Below are 19,301 nucleotides of genomic sequence, written 5' to 3' on the forward strand. Positions count from 1 at the left end.
TGTAGATTGCTTTGGAAGAAAAAAAACGTAATCCATTTTCGAATAAGGCTGTAACGTAACAATGTGGAAAAGGTTAAGGGGTCTGAATACTTTCCAAATTCACTGTGTGGAGCATTTTATTTTTTATAATAAATTCCAATGGCGCCATATTGTTAGGTACTTGAATCACAGTGTTATAGATTGGCTTGACTGTGGTTAACATTTTATAATATCGTGTCATGTTTCTGTGTGAACAACAAAGAGTTTCTTATATAAACCTTTGTACAGAAAATAATAATCTTTATTTGCAGTCTGCAGTCCATGAAGACCTGCTGATATCCAGTGTTACTGGCGGGAGAGACTGGACTTCTGAAGCTGCTGGTCACAAATCCTGGTCCCAGATCAGGACCCTGGATCAGGAGCCATCTCTCTTCCTTCCCAAGTCAGAACCAGGACCCAATCGTGAGGGACAGAGACTCCACCACAACCACTACACAGAACACAACCAGTGGACAGATGGACTGACCCACCTCAGTCTTGGTGGTCATCAGAGAGACAAAGGTTCCAGTCAGGGATCCAGTCTGCAGCCCAGACCCTTTTCTTCACAGTCTCAGTGCAGGGATGGAGCAGGGCCTGGGGCTGATAGAGATAGACCCTCCTCTTCCTATGATACAAACACCACAGTATCCATGATGAACAGAGCAGGTCACCCTGGACTTCAGCCTTCACAGAGAGTAGTGGGAGACTCCCCTGGTGGGAGTCTAACAGGAAGTCTGTCTTCCCCTTCAGGATCTCGCCTAATGCATGGTGACTGGGTTCATAGAAAGCCTGGACCTGGGTCTAGCCTTCCTCAATTAACTCATAGTTACCCCACCAATACAGACAGGGTCAGGATGGGCGTTCACCACGAGAGGTACCTAGGCTATAACATAGCACACAATCCCAACAACACCCAAACAATGACTAGAGGTCAAGGAAGGAGCTCAAAGACTAACCACCTGAGGGTGGTGGTTCCTGCTCCTACCTCTGGTGTCACTGGGTCAGAACATGTGAGGCCGAGCATTAGGACGGACGCCGGCAAGACGTACGCCTGCCCCACCTGTGAGAAGCTCTTCGCTCATGCAAACTATGTGAAGAGGCACCAGGCCGTCCACACCAAGGACAAGCTCTTCAAGTGCAAATTATGTTACAAGAGATTCTCCTTCCTGACTAGCCCTATCAGACATAGGAGTGTCCACAATGGGGAGAAATCGTAGCAGTGTGGCTTGAAATGTACGCAGGGGATGTCTGGGAACTATTCTTTAGCTTAAATATTATAGTTATCATGTTAAGTGTCTTGGGGTAAGAGGGTAATTAACCACATACCTCTCATTAACCCTTTGTTAACTTACTATTTCAAATTGGATTGTGAAAACCTATTTTTATGAGAGTTGCTAACACACTTTTCTTTCTAAACGAGTGTGCTCTCAGCTTTAAAGACAGTGATAACACATAATTTGATGTGTAATGTTATAAGCAGTATCTTATTTCAAAGAACAGCGCGAGTACGTTTTTCATTGAACAGTGTCCAAGAACAATTTCCACATCAGCGTTGTTATTTAGACTTTTATGAACACCCTGGAACTCAAAATATGACTAATTTAACTGCACAGCGTCACATACTTACCCCAGTTAGCGTTTAATGCGTTCCGGTAACTCAGAGCTCACCAGGTCACCCACCTCTTGTGCATATTTTTTGTTCCGGCACCTGCAGATTTACAAATTAATCACTGATTATATGATTAAATAACCATAGTTATTCTACAACATTGCCTGATTTTTTGCATCTTGGTTTCGTTCTATTGTAAGGCCTACATGAAATGTACAAAACGTGTTTGTATGTAATAATTCTTGAAAACACTTATGGCCATTTTTTTAAATAAACTCCAATGGCTCCATATTGTTAGGTACTTGAGTCAGTGTTAGAGGTGGGCTTGAATGTGGTTAACATTTATAATATTATGTAATGTTTCTGTGTGTACAGAGTTTTTTTCAGGTATCCTAGCGGTTAAGAGAGTTGGGCCAGTAACCGAAAGGTCGCTGGTTTGAATACCTGAGCTGACTAGGTGGAAAAACCTGTTGATGTGCCCATGAGCAAGACACTTAACCCTAGTCGCTTCTGTAAGTCTTTCTGTATCAAAGCGTCTGCTAAATTCCTAAAACGCAAACGTAATAAACTTTTATAATTTTCTGCACAATATTTGTTTGCCGTCTGCAGTCCATGAAGACCTGCTGATATCCAGTGTTACTTGTGGGAGAGAGTGGACCTCTGAGATGGCTGGTCACAAAGACTTTCCCCGGATCACGACCATGGATCAGAAGCCATCACTCTTCCTTCCAGAGTCAGAACCGGGACCGAGCCACACAGAACACATCTGGCGGGGAGTCCGGTTGCCGGCATCAATATCTCAGGTGCCACCTACCACTGATGTTCCCTTGAGCAAGGAACTTAACCCCCTAAACTGCTCATTGGACGGTGCACTGCGGCTGCTTCGTGTTTGTATGTATGTGTGTGTGTGTGTGTATATCAAGAGTTGGATAAAAGCAGAAGACAAATTTCCATCACACAATCCCAATAACAATGGCTAGAGTTCAAGGAGGGAGCTCAAAGACTGGCTCCTGTTTCTATCACCTCACATGGGAGGCCAAGTATTGGGATCGACGTCGACAAGCCGTACATGTGGGAAGCCTTCACTGAAGCGAAGTATGTGAAGAGGCCGCTCACACCAAGGAAAGGCCCTTCAAGTGCAAACTATGTTACAATAGCTTCTTCCTGACTAGCCTTATCAGACCGTGTGTCCAAAACGGGGAGAAATCGTAGCAGTGTGGCTTGAGATATACACAGGGGATATCTGGGACCTTATTATAGTTATCATGTGAAGTGGGAATACCTAGGAATACCTAGGATAGGATAAAGTAATCCTTCTAATCCCCCCCCCACCCCCCTAAAAGATTTAGATGCACTATTGTAAAGTGATTGTTCCATTGGACATCATAAGGTGGATGCACCAATTTGTAAGTCGCTCTGGATAAGAGCGTCTGCTAAATGACTTAAATGTAAAATGTAAATGTAAGTGTATTGGGGGCAAGAGTTTTTGAGCATCTCAGTTGAGCATCTGAGGGGTATGCTATGATTGAAGCTAGATCTACTCAAGGTTTTCTAAAGCTAGCCTGCTTCAGTTAGCTTCACACTTCAACTCAGGCTCCATCCATACTATGAGAGTTGATATTGCTCGTCCGCCTGCGGCTAACTCTAGCAGGCTTGTAACTGCGCGTGCATGTCGCACGTAGCTAGTCAAATGCTGAAACCCTTATTGCTGAAACATCAAGTCATTGGCGATTCAGTGCCACATTTTCATGTGTGCCTAAATCAAAATGAAAGAAAAGTTATCTTGCAAATTCGGCAGGCTACCGTGCGAAATAGGCTTGTTGATATGCCGTCTTTATTTTGTTACTTAACTTTAAAAAATATATATCTCACCTTTATTTAACCACTGCGACCTTCTCACTTCTATCAATACAAATAATTGTATTAAATCAAACACAAGTTTTACTGTGCGTGAAGTTTCAAATACATTGTCATTACTATATGTGTAATATGATTGGTATTTTAACAAACATTTTTTTACAAAAAAAGTTTTATTAATAAAATATTTAATCAGTCATATTCCTCAAATGAAGGGGATGCTGACGCAATCTTTGTGAGAGGTTGGAAATAAAAGTTAATTGGTGCTCAACTCGCAGCTCAGACACTTCATTCATGGTAAATGGAGTTAGCCCGCCCGGGAACAGGTTAATTCTGAAGGAGTCGTTTCCATGGAAATGTACCTGGCTAAAAGGTGAGCCACTTTCGTTGTACCGGTTATCCCGAATGGAACTCAAGAGTTGACCAAAGTTACCTCGCTAACTTCTCAAACCATGTAGTATAGGGCTCAAGGCACGCTTACATTCTCACATGATACACAGACTTGTTGTTTGGTGTGCTGGCATAGCCAAAACTCTGTCATTGAAGTGTAACACTAAATTAATCCGAATTTGTTTTTGCCTATGTTCTATTCATAAGAAATGTCCCCCTCTTTTTATAACACCTTTTAACGGTGGTACCTGTTCCATTACTACGGTGATCAAATCTGTTAATGAGGAATGGTGCTGTCCGTTTGATATGTTTACTTTTATTTGCTTGTTTATTATTTAAAATTTAAATTGGTCTTAGTTTCGTTGGCTTCCTTGAAACCTGTAGGTTTCTGTCCTTGCCACCGATGGGATAGAGCGAGCCATAATTTTTAGATAATTTACGGTAATTGTTCTAAACAAGGCTGCGCTGGCTTCAAAGAAAATGATCATGAATGGTCATTGCTATCTGCAGTCTTTGGGACGTCCCTTCCTCATTGAAGTTGAAAATTAAAATGGGTAAGGGTAGGGCGGCCGACGTCCCAAGGATTCCTCATAGCAACGACAAATCATGACTCGTTGGTTTGATGTAGCATTACCGTAGTTCATAGAACAGCACTCGTATCCTGTTCATTTAGCCACACCCTATGAGCTATGACGCCCAAAACGTCCTTTCTCTTCAGTGTAAACGGAAGTTAGCAATGACCAAAAACAATTTCTACGTTAGTTTTTTTTATTACTGTTATTTAGATGTTTATTAACACGATGTATCTCAAAATATGACTAATTAACTTAACAGCATCACATACGCATTGGAGACAGGACTTGGTTGATGTATGTTATCTAGGTATAGTTAGCTAACAATGGATAACTGTATGGTTTTTCACAATCAAATGGCCTCCATTATGGAGGTGCTAGCGAATGCAGCAGTGGCAGAGATCTGTAAACTCGTAGACGACGACTATGCAGTGTTTCGTTTGGAAATAACTCAAAGCCAGAAAGAAAACAGGGGATTGCGGAGGAAACTACAACTACTGGAATTGAAGGTGGCACGGGAGCGCGCAGAGAGAACATTGCGACAGCACGTCGTCGCAAGTCGTCCCAGTAGTGTCAAGATCCTTGACCGATACAGAGGAATGGCAAGAGGTACATTTTGTAGAAGGCAGAGACTGCGGGGCCTGTCGCCCCGTTCCCGTCTGCGCATGTGTTCAGATGTGTTACCCAGAATTGAGTCTTGATCAGTTTTTAGATAGAATACAATACTTTCCCTCATTAATTTGGTGTTTTATTTATTTTACCTTTATTTTACCAGGCAGGTAAATTAAGAACAAATTATTCTTGCACAAAGACATAATATTCTAACCAGATTCTTGATTTACTGAATGTCCTATTATCATACGCAATAAAAAGAATGTGATGCATGGAACATAATCAATCAATCAATCAATCAATCAATCAATCAATCAATCAATAGTATATCAAGAAGTTATGAGAAATGTTACTTTGCCAATTGTAGACAGTGTCAAGTGTACAATATAGTGTTGAGCATTGAAAGTACCCAACTTAACCACCCCTTTTGCCCCAATTACTTTCTTAGGTGAAGGACATCTCACTGGAGGCCTTAAGAGCTTTGTGAAGCCAGCGGGACACAACGCGTGGAGAGATGACCAACCCATAGCTATAGATGAGGGGAGTGGAACCTCAACCCAGCATGTTATTGTGATAGAGGTTAGTGTCACAGTGTAACATAAAAAAATGACTGTACATAAAATGTGACCCGTTTATTTCAGAAAGACTCCCCTCAGCTATTAATTTGCTTACATGTACATCCTTATTTATCTGCCATAGGGGAGCTTGTGAGACTTCTCTACGATATTGTTTTCCAATTCAACTCAAGTACCGGTAATAACCTCCTCTCTGCTTGTCAGTCTGCAAATGCAGATGCTGCAGGTCCTGGGGTCAAGCAGGAGAGGAATGAAGGAGAGGACCCTAGACACAACAGAGACGTCCAGACTGGAGCAGCGGCTGGAGTGGCACCCCCTTTAGTCACGGAGGACCTTGCCACTGCCACTGCGCCCCAGGCCAGGACCCGACGCATCATCACGGAGGTCAGTGGAACGCTGAACGACGTCCTCAAGTCAGAGACTTTAACTGTAACACAGAGGCTCTTATACACAGGATCTGACCACAGATCAGACCCAGAGAGACTGGGGCTGGGGCCACTGGGCTGTCCTCCTGCTCCCAGCTCAGAGTACTTACCAGGAGTTCACCAGAGCCAGAGGACGGTTAATTCCCCAGGAGATGGTGATGCATTCTACACTGGCATTGATGATCTGTCTTGTTCTTACTCTACAGAGATGGACCCTGGCAACATATCCTTGGGTTTAGAGACACAGACTGATCTGTCTAGAGGGGACTGGAACCGGTACAGTAGTAGTGTATACTCTGAAGGGTGCCTAGACAAGAAAGGGGAGGTTATAGTGGTAGATGAGGTGACTGTGAAAGTGGAGGGCGATGCTCCTCCTACATGGAATGCAGATAATCACCTAGGAGACGGACAGTCACATGGCAGAGATTTCTTAGATTACAGGGGAAGCTTAGAGACAAATCTAAATGTCGACACTCACTCCCCTTTACATGTGTTCAGGGACCGTGACCCAGTGTCCACATCATTGGGGCCTTTTGATTCACATGGCTCTGTCCTTTTCGATCAGGTATTGAACTCAAAAGACCAAAGTGCCAAGACGCAGGGCGGGGGAGCCACATCGGGCAATAATAAAGACAAACCGTTCCCCTGCATGTTCTGTAACAAAGGCTTCAGCTGCTCCCAGAAGGTGGAAATCCATCAGAGGATCCACACAGGGGTGAAACCCTTCAGCTGTACTCAGTGTCACATGCGCTTCGCCCAGGCTTGCAACCTGAAGAGGCACCAGAGGGTCCACACAGGGGAGAAACCCTACAGCTGCCCCCAGTGTGAGAAGAGGTTTTCCCGCCAGCACCAGCTGAAGATGCACCTGAAGGCCCACACGGAAGAAAGGTCGTTCACCTGTACGCACTGCGGAAAGAGGTTCTCGGAGAGCTGCTACCTCAGGATACACCAGCAGAAAAACCATTCCATTCTATAACATAGAAAGTAACCATTCCACTTGAGAGATTCTGACATTTAGATCAACCCCTGCATTAAAGACAATTGGTAATTGTTTTCAACAGAAAATACCCATAGATTAATAAAACCCATTAGGCTACAATACCTCTTATTCTCTGGCTGTATACAAAAATCTATACGTCTTCGAATGGGTCCAATAATTGCTAATGCAGTTAAAGTGTGGAGACAGGCCAACAGACATCTCATGATCTCATTCCCTTTTCACAGCCATTCTCCATTATGGACAATAACCTAATTTTATCGGGCTCAAAACCCTTTGTTTTTCCTCAATGGTCTAGTAAAAATATTTTCATCCTCAGTGATGTCTTTGACAATTCAGGTCTTCAAACTTTTCAAGACTTCAAAGAATCATATAATCTCCCAGGGACTTAATTTTTTTTTCTCCTTATGCTCCGCTTGGCTTTCAAAGCCTACGGAGTACCCTGGGATTACATTTACATTTACATTTTAGTCATTTAGCAGACGCTCTTATCCAGAGCAACTTACAGTAGTGAATGCATACATTTCTTTCCCGTACTGGTCCCTCGTGGGAATCGAACCCACAACCCTGGCGTTGCAAACACCATGCTCTACCAACTGAGCCACATGGGACCACATACAAGCTTAACATAATATAACACCATAAAGGTGAGATTTATGTTAACTAAATACTGCTTGTACAGTGTAGTTAGTGGCATAAATATTGGAACAGTGTGGTAAAGTTGGTAATACTTGCTGTTTACTCATGGAATTTGTATTTCAGATCAAAAGATGAATATGACAGGCAAATATTTAGACAGCAAACTGTTGTTTTAGGATATTTTCTAACCCAGAAACAACGGCTATACATTTGCCTCATATTAATACTTTGATCTGAAATACCAATTAGCCGATTCCCTTATTGCCACCCATCCCCTAGTTGAGACTCTTTTGAATACTCCCAAATCTGTTGGGCTGGTCTCCACTCTCTACTCTAAACTTAACTCGATCGACAAGTGTTCACCTGCGGTCACTTCCATCTGGAACAGAGAACTAATAGGTTTTGGAGAACAGTTGAACTGGAAGGTGATATGGAACAATGTTTTCTCATCAAAAAAAACATCTCACCAGGTGATTCATTTAAAATGTATTCACAAATGTTTTGATACGCCATATCTCTGCTTCCAGATAACTCTCTGGTGATAATCTTTGTAAACGGTTGCCCTCTTAGATCAGTCGGGATCTATATAGATATGTTTTGGGAATGCCCAGTGAATCTGTGCTTGAAATTCACTGTTTGACTGAGGGACCTTACAGATAATTGTATGTGTGGGGTACAGAAATGGGGTAGTCATTGAGAAATCATGTTAAACACCATTATTGCACACAGAGTGAGTCCATGCAACTTATTATGTGACTTGTTAAGCCCATTTTTACTCCTGAAGTTATTTAGGATTGCCATAACAAAGGGGTTGAATACTTATTGACCCAAGACATTTCAGCTTTTCATGTTTAATTAAGATGTAAAAATGTCAAATAACATAATTCCACTTTGACATTATTGGGTATTGTGTGTAGGATACAAAATCTGTGATTAAAAATCTAAATTATTATAAATTTTTAATTCAGGCTGTAACAACAAAATGTGGAATAAGTCAAGGGGTGTGAATACTTTCTGAAGGCTCTGTAGTAGTCGACGGAGGTTATCCGAGGATGAACGATTTTTAACAAACCCACTTTCATCAATAAATTAAGTTCTGTTTTGACTTTGGAAATAGTAATAGCTACCTGGTCTGAAAATAGTTTGTGTTGAGAACGCTCTAATGCAGTTAACATTTCCAATTCTAATGTTTTCTTTCATTGTGATTTATTCACCCAGATGCAAATGCAGTTACATCATTTTTTTTATAAAACCTTTGATGGCATCCCATAGAATCGGGGGTCACCAAGTGAATTTGTATTGATCATTATTCATTCATTTCAAATTGATCACAGAATGTAGGATAACCAGATGGAATTCAGTTATTTCTAACAATATGCTGTTCAGGCAATGAAAAAACGTTAGATCATATGAATTTGGAGTGTACACATTAATATTTTTTTGGGGGGGGGAGTGTACACATTAATAAATTGTTTCTTTCCATTATGGATACGTTTATGGAAAGTGATTCTGCCTTCTTAAGTCTGGGTCTTTACCCAAGATGGTGACTTTTGAGTTTCTTATGTATCATTATGATTAGATCTTTAGATTTGTTTGGGGCTGAAGAAAAAGCAGACAGTTTGTACAAATGGTTCTGCATTCTATGTGCATCCTTATAGAGCAGGTGTGTTTCTTGGAGCGTTGCTATATCAATATGGTTTCTTGCTAGAATATCAAGACAGCTGGACCGTTTGATAGGAAAATGTATCCGTTTCAAATTCCATGAGAGAATAGCTAGCATTGACATTTGTTTTTCAGAAAGGAATGTTTTATTGATGATAAAATGGTTATCTTAAGTGTTGATAAGCCCATGGATGTGTAACAAAAAGCAGGATCCACAGGGAAACTCATCCATTGGTCGTTCCCCACACAGAAGACTCCCTGTAAACCGTCCCCCCTCCCCTTCTTTGTCCCCCCTTCCCTTATCCTCCCCTCCCTGGAATAAAGACGAGTAGCAGCAAACGCTTGTGGGTGTGCCCGCAGCATATAGCAGCACGTTCGATTGGGTGTCAAGAATTCAGCATAGTACGTTTGTATAAAGGTCTGGTTATTAAATAGTTTAAATAGTTCTCCATTTCATGAATTTATTCACAGGTAAATAGTAATATGCTCTAAACCGCTCTGGTGACAGACAAACTTTGCTGCCCTGTTTCCAATCGTCCACATGGCTAGCAGAACCTATTCAAGTAACTGCATTTCGAAAATATTATTTAAACATTTTGTTTTTAGCTAACCAGCTACAGTGTAGGCTAACTCAAATGAGCTGCTAACGTAGCTATCTATCTATCTAGCCAACTTTACATACTGTATAGCTAGCTAGCTGAATTAAATATCACCAGCTACCTAACTTCATATTAGCTATCTATTTTGTTGTATTTGTCATTGTAAAAAACAAACTCCAAATGCATTTGTAGGTAGCTAGCTAACAGCAATTGAGGAGGGTGAAAGGATAACCACCCCCGCTGTCAAAGTGAGAGAGTAGGCTATTCTGGATAGGGCAGGTACTTTTGTGTAGTTCCAGTCCCTAGAAGTGAGGACAGAGATAATAGTAACATAATATTCAGTTCTGTCTAGTTTGAGCATAATGAAGTCTGTTTCTTGTGATGTGTTCTGTCCTGAGATACAGAGAGCAGTGAAAGCCTGCCTGCAGATTAGTACCAAGTCAATGTGCGGGGGTACAGGTTAGTCAAAGTAATTTGTACATGTAGGATGTAGGTAGGGGTAAAGTGACTATGCATAGATAATAAACAGCGAGTAGCAGCAGTGTAAAAACAAAGGGGGGGATGTCAATGCAAATAGTCCGGGTGGCCATTTGATGAATTGTTCAGCAGTCTTATGGCTTGGGGGTAGAAGCTGTTAAGGAGCCTTTTGGATCTAGACTTGGCGCTCCTTTACCGCTCCTTTATTGCCATACGGTGACAGAGAGAATAGTCTATGACTTGGGTAACTGGAGTCTTTGACAATTTTTTGGGCCTTCCACTGACACCGCCTAGTATATATGTCCTGAATGGCAGGAAGCTTGGCCCAGTGATGTACTGGGCTGTACGCACTACCCTCTGTAGCACCTTACGGTCTGATGCTGAGCAGTTGCCATACCAGGCGGTGATGCAACCTGTCAGGATGATCTTGATGGTGCAGCTGTAAAACCTTTTGAGGATCTGGGGACCCGTGCCAAATCTTTTCAGTCTCCTGAGGGGGAAAAGGCGTTGTCGTGCCCTTTTCACGACTTTCTTGGTGTGTTGATAGTTTGTAGATGATCAGTGTGGCAGATATGTTGTTGCCTACCCTTACCACCCGACTGACAGCCAGGGGCCAATATTATTATCCCTTACGACATGCATTTGTCAGCTAAATTGCACTTTTATTCTGTACCACTCAACTCCCATTTATAATGAGTCTCATTTGTAATAAGAGGGATATAGCTGGATATAGGCCTATGTATTGTTGATGTGTTGCTATAGTCGTGGATGGATCAGTGGAAGAGATCCAACATGCGCAATGTCAAAGTGGACAAAAAATTATATATATTTTTCAACATTAATGAAAAATAAAACACTAATATTAGAGATGCACCGATATCCGATATTTTCCTTGCCCCAAAAACAATACCGATAACCAATATTTTTTAAGCATTCTAGTACAATTAAATAGTTAACACACACATGGACGCAGCAGTCTAAGGCACTGCATCTCAGTGCAAGAGGTGTCGCTACAGTCCCTGGTTTGAATCCAGTCTGTATCACATCCGGCCGTGATTCGGAGTCCCGCATAATTGGCCCAGCGTCGTCCAGGTTTGGCCCAGGGTAGGCCGTCATTGTAAATAAGAATTTGTTCTTAACTGAATTGCCTAGTTAACTAAAGGTTACACACACCACACCACACTGACCAAAAAGGTATTTTGTTTGCATTTACATATTTCCGCATTACCAGTAAAACATCATCAAAACCAATTTCTTTCACTTACTTGCTGTGCTGTTTCATTGTTCATTTGTTCAGTCGTTTCATTCTCAACCAGGATTTCATCATACATGTCAAGCAATGAAGTTTCAGCTCTGTCTGTTCGTGGCCTCTCTTCCTCGGTGCGCACTGTCACTGTGTCCGTTTCCATCTTGTCCAGCTGTGTCTGTAACATTTCACGTAAACCCTGTTTCTTGTCTGCATCGAAGTAGCGGTCTTTGTACCTAGCATCGAGCATGGTGGCGACATCGTAAAGAGGCTCAGAGATAATGCCAACGACTCGCTTGTTCAAAGCCTCGAGTACCTTTGTAAGTTTTAACCCCACGGTCTGTGTCGGCAGTTTTGTTGAGCAGGCGTTTCAATGCCATGACAGAGGGTATCACATCTGCTGCAGGCGCAGTTGATGAGCTTATTTCTTGAGTCAGTTGTTCGAATGGAGCTAGCTAGTGTGTTCATATTTGAAACATGTTCTCAAATGGCAGCAGCGGTATGAGGACCGGCACATTCTTGAGCATGCAATACGGCTTTCCTCAGTACGAAATCCTCGTCGACCCACTGTGCTGTCAGACTAGACATGCTCATGGGGCTGACATTGCTGGTCCAAATGTCAGTTGTGGAGCTAATAGCACGACTGACGCCCATAGCAAGTAGCTCATAGATGTACATTTAAACAATACTGTGTAACTCCGGTAGGGCAGCATCTGAAAAATAGTGTGTACCGGGGCTCGACCAGTCGGCGAAAGCCAACATCATCCACGACAGAGAACGGTTGATTGTCAAGTGCAATGAATTCCATTATCTTGTCGTTAATGGATTTCGCCTTTGAGTTGTCTCGCTGAAATATTCTTACTCTTTCAAATGACTGCTCGACTTGAATTTGTTTAGTTGTTGGAAGTGTGCGCTTAGTATTTTTCTGCTTTTGTTCTGTGTATCGCTGTATTTTTGGTGGCGTCATTACGTCATCTACTTACGTTATATAGGTATGCATGTCAGCTTTGACATCGTTTTTGCACATCGGCGTTAAACTAGACATCGGGCCCGATGCCGATGTTGGCATTTTTAGCTAATATCGGCTGATTCTGATATGCTCACCAATATATTGTGCATCTCTAACTAATATAAGTATATTAGATAAGTATTCAATACATTTTTGAAACACCTATTTGAAAAAATTAATTAAAAAATACTTATTTTTAACTAAATACAAGTTTAATGTGCATATTCGGTAAAAAAATAAAATATAACATTTTCCATAAATAATGTGCATATTTTTTCCAAAATACAATCCACGTTAGTACAAAAACATCTGATATACCATCATTCGATTGTATTTGATGGTATTATTATTTCGTTTTTTGAATTTTGAAGTAAATATACATTTGGTCATATTTGTGGTTAAAAACTACTGCCAATTAAATGGGGGTCAGACCAACATTTTAAATATACTTAATTTTATTGATAAAAACTGATTCATCCATTGATCCTGAGAGAGAATGACCAAAAATATGGCTTAGTTTTATTTATTTACTTATCCCACAGCCAGCATTAGCATCGCTGTTAGTGAAACAATGGGAGTGGTGGAGCCAATGCCAGGATGCTTCAAAAAGCATGCTCAAATCCTCAGTGTCAGTTCAAACCAAATGTTATCGCAACCCAAATACCATATTAAGTTGCACATATAGAATATTGGAGGATATTATAGAAATTCTGCATTTACAGTATAAGAACTATTTTTCTGAGAATACACACCAATACAGCACTATGTGTACATTCAGAGGGGTAGATGGTTTCTGTATTACAGTTCTACCAAGTATCCATAGCACTGACAGACTTTTATCAGCTGTTTTGACTGGAACTAACCGTATATGTCAGGTCATTTTGATTTTGTTCACAGTCATACCTAGTTATAACCCGTTATAACCATAGACAAGTACTTGAGGAGCTATATCTCTGCAGCTGATCTGTCTATCATCACTGATACAGGTCCCCCTCTACCCTCTAGTGATAAAGCAGGATGCTTCTCTACAGGACTGTTTTGCTAACACAGACTGGAATATGTTTCGGGATTCATCCAATGGCATTGAGGAGTATACCACCTGTCACCGGCTTCATCTATAAGTGCATCGACAACGTCGTCCCCACAGTAACCGTACGTACAAATCCCAACCAGAAGCCATGGATTACAGGCAACATCCGCACCGAGCTAAAGGCTAGAGCTGCCGCTTTCAAGGAGCGGGACACTAATCCGGATGCTTATAAGAAATCCAGCTATGCCCTAAGACGAACCAACAAGCAGGCAAAGCGTCAATACAGGACTAAGATTGAATCCTAATACACTGGCTCTGATGCTCATTGGATGTGGCAGGGCTTGAAAACAAATACGGACTACAAAGGGAAACCCAGCCGCAAGCTGCTCAGTGACGCGAGCCTACCAGACGGGCTAAATGCCTTTTATGCTCGCGTGGAGGCTAGCAACACTGAAGCATGCATGCACCAGCTGTTACGGATGACTGTGTGATCATGCTCTCCATAGCCGCTGTGAGCAAGACCTTTGAACAGGTCAATATTCACAAAGCCGCGTGGCCAGACGGATTACCAAGACGTGTACTCAAAACATGCACGGACCAACTGGCAAATGTCTTCACTGACATTTTCAAATCAAATCAAATTTATTTATATAGCCCTTCGTACATCAGCTGATATCTCAAAGTGCTGTACAGAAACCCAGCCTAAAACCCCAAACAGCAAGCAATGCAGGTGTAGAAGCACGGTGGCTAGGAAAAACTCCCTAGAAAGGCCAAAACCTAGGAAGAAACCTAGAGAGGAACCAGGCTATGAGGGGTGGCCAGTCCTCTTCTGGCTGTGCCGGGTGGAGATTATAACAGAACATGGCCAAGATCTTCAAATGTTCATAAATGACCAGCATGGTCAAATAATATTAATCACAGTAGTTGTCGAGGGTGCAACAAGTCAGCACCTCGAGAGTAAATGTCAGTTGGCTTTTCATAGCCGATCATTGAGAGTATCTCTACCGCTCCTGCTGTCTCTAGAGAGTTGAAAACAGCAGGTCTGGGACAGGTAGCACATCCGGTGAACAGGTCAGGGTTCCATAGCCGCAGGCAGAACAGTTGAAACTGGAGCAGCAGCACGGCCAGGTGGACTGGGGACAGCAAGGAGTCATGATGCCAGGTAGTCCTGAGGTATGGTCCTAGGGCTCAGGTCCTCCGAGAGAGAGAAAGAAAGAAAGAGAGAAAGAGAGAATTAGAGAGAGCATACTTAAATTCACACAGGACACCGGATAAGACAGGAGAAATACTCCAGATATAACAGACTGACCCTAGCCCCCCGACACAAACTATTGCAGCATAAATACTGGAGGCTGAGACAGGAGGGGTCAGGAGACACTGTGGCCCCATCCGATGATACCCCCGGACAGGGCCAAACAGGCAGGATATAACCCCACCCACTTTTCCAAAGCACAGCCCCCACACCACTAGAGGGATACCTTCAACCACCAACTTACCATCCTGAGACAAGGCCGAGTATAGCCCACAAAGATCTCCGCCACGGCACAACCCAAGGGGGGGCGCCAACCCAGACAGGAAGACCACGTCAGTGACTCAACCCACTCAAGTGACGCACCCCTCCTAGGGACGGCATGGAAGAACACCAATAAGCCAGTGACTCAGCCCCTGTAATAGGGTTATAGGCAGACAAGCTAACCAACTAAACTTTTCAACCTCTCCCTTTTCAACCTCTCCCTGACCAAGTCTGTAATACCTACATGTTTCAAGCAGACCATCATAGTTCCTGTGCCCAAAAAAGCGAAGGTGACCGCCCCGTAGCACTCATGTCGGTAGCCATGAAGTGCTTTGAAAGGCTGGCCATGGCTCACATCAACACCATCATCCCGGAAACCCTAGACCCACTCCAATTCGCATACCGCCCCAACAGATCCAGAGATGACGCAATCTCAATCGCACTCCACGCTGTCCTTTCCTACCTGGACAAAACGAACACCTATGTGAGAATGCTGTTCATTGACTACAGCTCAGGGTTCTACACCATAGTGCCCACAAAGCTAAGGACCCTGGGACTAAACACCTCCCTCTGCAACTGGATCCTTGACTTCCTGACGGGCTGCCCCCCAGGTGGTAAGGGTAGGCAACAACAAATCTGCCATGCTGATCCTCAACACTGGGGCCCCACAGGGGTGCGTGCTTAGTCCCCTCCTGTAATCCCTGTTCACCCACGACTGCGTGGCCAAGCACAACTCCAACACCATCATTCATTTTGCTGACGACACAACAGCGATAGGCCTGATCACAGACAACGATGAGAGCCTATAAGGAGGAGGTCAGCGATCTGGTAGTGTGGTGCCAGGACAACAACCTCTCCCTCAATGTGAGCAAGACAAAGGAACTGATCATGGACTACAGGAAAAGGCGGGCCGAACAGGCCCCCATTAACATCGACAGGGCTGTAGTGGAGCGGGTCAAGAGTTTCAAGGTCCTTGGTGTCCACATCACCGACAAACTATCTTGGTACAAACACAAAAAGACAGTCGGGAAGACACCTTTTCCCCCTAAGGAGACTGAAAAGATTTGGGTCCCCAGATCCTCAAAAAGTTCTACAGCTGCACCATCAAGAGCATCCTGACCGGTTGCATCACCGCCTGGTATGGCAACTGCTCGGCATCTGACCGTAAGGCGCTACAGAGGGTAGTGTGTACGGCCCAGTACATCACTGGGGCCAAGCTTCCTGCCATCCAGGACCTATATACTAAGCAGTGTCAGAGGAAGGCCCAAAAAATTGTCAGACTCCAGTCACCCAAGTCATAGAATGTTCTGTCTGCTACCGCACGGCAAGCGGTACCGGAACGCCAAGTCTAGGAGTCTAGCTTCTACCCCCAAGCCATAAGACTGCTGAACAATTAATCAAATGGCCACCCGGACTATTTACATTAAACCCCCCCCTTTGTTTTTACACTGCTGCTAGTCGCTGTTTATTATCTATGCAAAGTCACTTTACCCCTACCGACATGTACAAATTACGCTCAACTAACTTGTACCCCCGCACATTGACTTGGTACCGGAACCCCTTGTATATAGCCTCGCTATTGTTATTTTATTAAGTTACTTTTTATTTTATTTTTTACTTTAGTTTATTTAGTAATTTTGATTTTGTACACAGTCATACCTAGTTATAACCAGTTATAACCATAGGCGAGTACACAAGAAGATATATCTCTGTAGATGATCTGTCTATCTAGTCAAAATCACTGATACAGTTCCCCCTCCACCTCTGGTGGTATGGATAACTTATTATGTATCCAGAGAGAACTAGATTCAAATAAAGGTCATATACATTACCAGTCAAAAGTTTGGACACACCTACCCATTCAAGGGTTTTTCTTTATTTGTACTATTTTCTACATTGTAGAATAACACATATATTAAATCATGTAGTAACCAAAAAAGTGTTAAACTAATCAAAATATATTTAGAAGTAGCCACCCTTTGCCTTGATGACAGCTTTGCACACTCTTGGCATTCTCTCAACCAGCTTCACGAGGTAGTCACCTGGAATCCATTTCAATTAACAGGTGTGCCTTGTTAAAAGTTAATTTGTATTATTTCTTTCCTTAATGCGTTTGAGACAACCAGTTGTGTTGTGACAAGTTAGGGGTGGTATACAGAAGATAGCCCAATTTGGTAAAAGACCAAGTCTTTTAGGTCTTCATTGTAAATAAGAATATGTTCTTAACTGACTTGCCTAGTTAAATGAAAGTTACATTTAACAAATAAAATACATTATTATGGAAAGAACAGCTCAGATAAGCAAAGAGAAACGACTGTCCATCATTACTTTGACTGACCTTCATGTCTTAATCCGGAAAATGTCCAGAACTTTGAAAGTTTCTTCAAGTGCAGTCGCAAAATCCATTAAGCGCTATGATGAAACAGGCTTTCATGAGGACTTCCACAGGAATGGAAGTCCCAGTTACCTCTGCTGCAGAGGATAAGTTCATTAGAGTTACCAGCCTCGAAATTGCAGCACAAATAAATGTTTCAGAGTTCAAGTAACAGACACATCTCAACATCAACTGTTCAGAGGAGACTGCACGAATCAGGCCTTCATGGTCTAATTTATGCAAAGAAAACACTACTAAAGCACACCAATGAGAAGAAGAGAGACTTGCTTGGGGCAAGAAACACAAGCAATGGGCATTAGACCAGTGGAAATCTGTCCTTTTGGGCTGATGAGTCCAAATTTGAGGTTTTGGTTCCAAACGCTGTGTCTTTGTGAGACGCAGGTGAACGGACGTTCTCCGCATATGTGTTTCCCACCGTGAAGCATGAAGGAGGTGGTGTGGGGGTGCTTTGCTGGTGACACTGTCTGTGATTTATTTAGAATTCAAGGCACACTTAAATCAGCATGGCTACCACAGCATTCTGCAGCGATAAGCCATCCCATCTGGTTTGGGCTTAGTGGGACTATCATTTGTTTTTCAACAGGACAATGACCCAACACATCTCCAGGCTGTGTAAGGGCTATTTGACCAAGAAGGAGAGTGATGGAGTGCTGCATCAGGTGACCTGGCCTCCACAATCCCCTGACCTCAACCCAACTGAGTTGGTTTGGGATGAGTTAGACCGCAGAGTGAAGGAAACGCAGTCAACAAGTGCTCAGCATATGTGGGAACTCCTTCAAGACTGTTGGAAAAGCATTCCAAGTGAAGCTGGTTGAGAGAATGCCAAGAGTGTGCAAAGCTGTAAAAGGGTAGCTACTTTGAAGAATCTAAAATCTAAAATATATTTTGATTCGTTTAACATTTTTTTGGTTACTACAAGATTCCATATGTGTTATTTCATAGTTTTGATGTCTTCCTTATTATTCTACAATGTAGAAAATAGTAAAAAATAAAGAAAAACCCTTGAATGAGTAGGTGTGTCCAAACTTTTGACTGGTACTGTATATCAAATTACTATAGGCGGAATTAAGTGTTTTTGACTGGGGTCAAAATTACCCCAAAGGACTAAATTTGTTTTTAAACTCCATATTGATACAGAAAAACTAAACAATGATTTATATTTGCTAAGAACAAGTTGATTGACAAAGTCATGAAACATTTGAAGCATTGAATAAACCACTTTTGGGCTATGATAAGAAATATGCCTCTAGGGTCAAAATCACCTAGTCGGTAGTATGAGGGGTAGACAGAATAGCCAATGGGCTAGGTGTGAATGCTCTGAGCCTAAACATACCCAACTAGTTTGAATAGAATCTTGAGCCCATCATCCACCAGCAGATAATTAGGTATGCCTTTTGAGAAGGTCTGTGAAAGAGTCATGTAATATATAGTCATTGTTAAGGTGGCTGCACGCTTCCCAACCGAAACAGTTCAGAACAGTTTGCTCTTATATTATCACATTTTGTTCGTTTTGGTGTTCGGCTAGGGTTTTGTCGGCTGTTCAGGCACACACTTTTTTTTTTCTCTCAAGGCCAGCCGAACCAAAGTCTACGTACCTTCGTTTGTGATTGGTTAACTGTAAGGTTGACACAAGTTTCTTCTTATTGATACAGCCCTAAACTCAGTGTGAATTCAAC

The 19,301-nt window shown here is 42.5% G+C and overlaps 3 protein-coding genes across 3 annotated transcripts in view; 1 reads left to right on the forward strand and 2 right to left on the reverse strand.

The window, feature by feature from the left end:
- LOC106610081 (zinc finger and SCAN domain-containing protein 2) overlaps window positions 1-19,301 on the reverse strand; it is a 482,712-nt gene that overhangs the window by 368,764 nt on the left and 94,647 nt on the right. The window lies entirely within an intron of this gene.
- Window positions 1-19,301, reverse strand: part of LOC106610133 (zinc finger protein 629) — a 254,819-nt gene that overhangs the window by 212,485 nt on the left and 23,033 nt on the right. The window lies entirely within an intron of this gene.
- LOC123723690 (oocyte zinc finger protein XlCOF29-like) lies at window positions 4,564-9,181 on the forward strand. Its single transcript, XM_014209221.2, has 3 exons — window positions 4,564-5,055; window positions 5,507-5,637; window positions 5,838-9,181. Exons 1-3 carry the CDS (start codon window positions 4,773-4,775, stop codon window positions 7,032-7,034), a joined length of 1,611 nt encoding a protein of 536 aa, XP_014064696.2. The 5' UTR covers window positions 4,564-4,772; the 3' UTR covers window positions 7,035-9,181.

Source organism: Salmo salar, chromosome ssa08, assembly GCF_905237065.1.
Source record: "Salmo salar chromosome ssa08, Ssal_v3.1, whole genome shotgun sequence".
Lineage (NCBI taxonomy): Eukaryota > Metazoa > Chordata > Actinopteri > Salmoniformes > Salmonidae > Salmo > Salmo salar.

Coding starts and splice junctions, on each gene's coding strand:
- LOC123723690 (XM_014209221.2), top strand. CDS start 4,773: ATGGATAACTGTATGGTTTTTCACAATCAAATGGCCTCCATTATGGAG. Junction 5,056..5,506: donor ATACAGAGGAATGGCAAGAG/GTACATTTTGTA, acceptor TTACTTTCTTAG/GTGAAGGACATCTCACTGGA. Junction 5,638..5,837: donor AGCATGTTATTGTGATAGAG/GTTAGTGTCACA, acceptor TCTGCTTGTCAG/TCTGCAAATGCAGATGCTGC.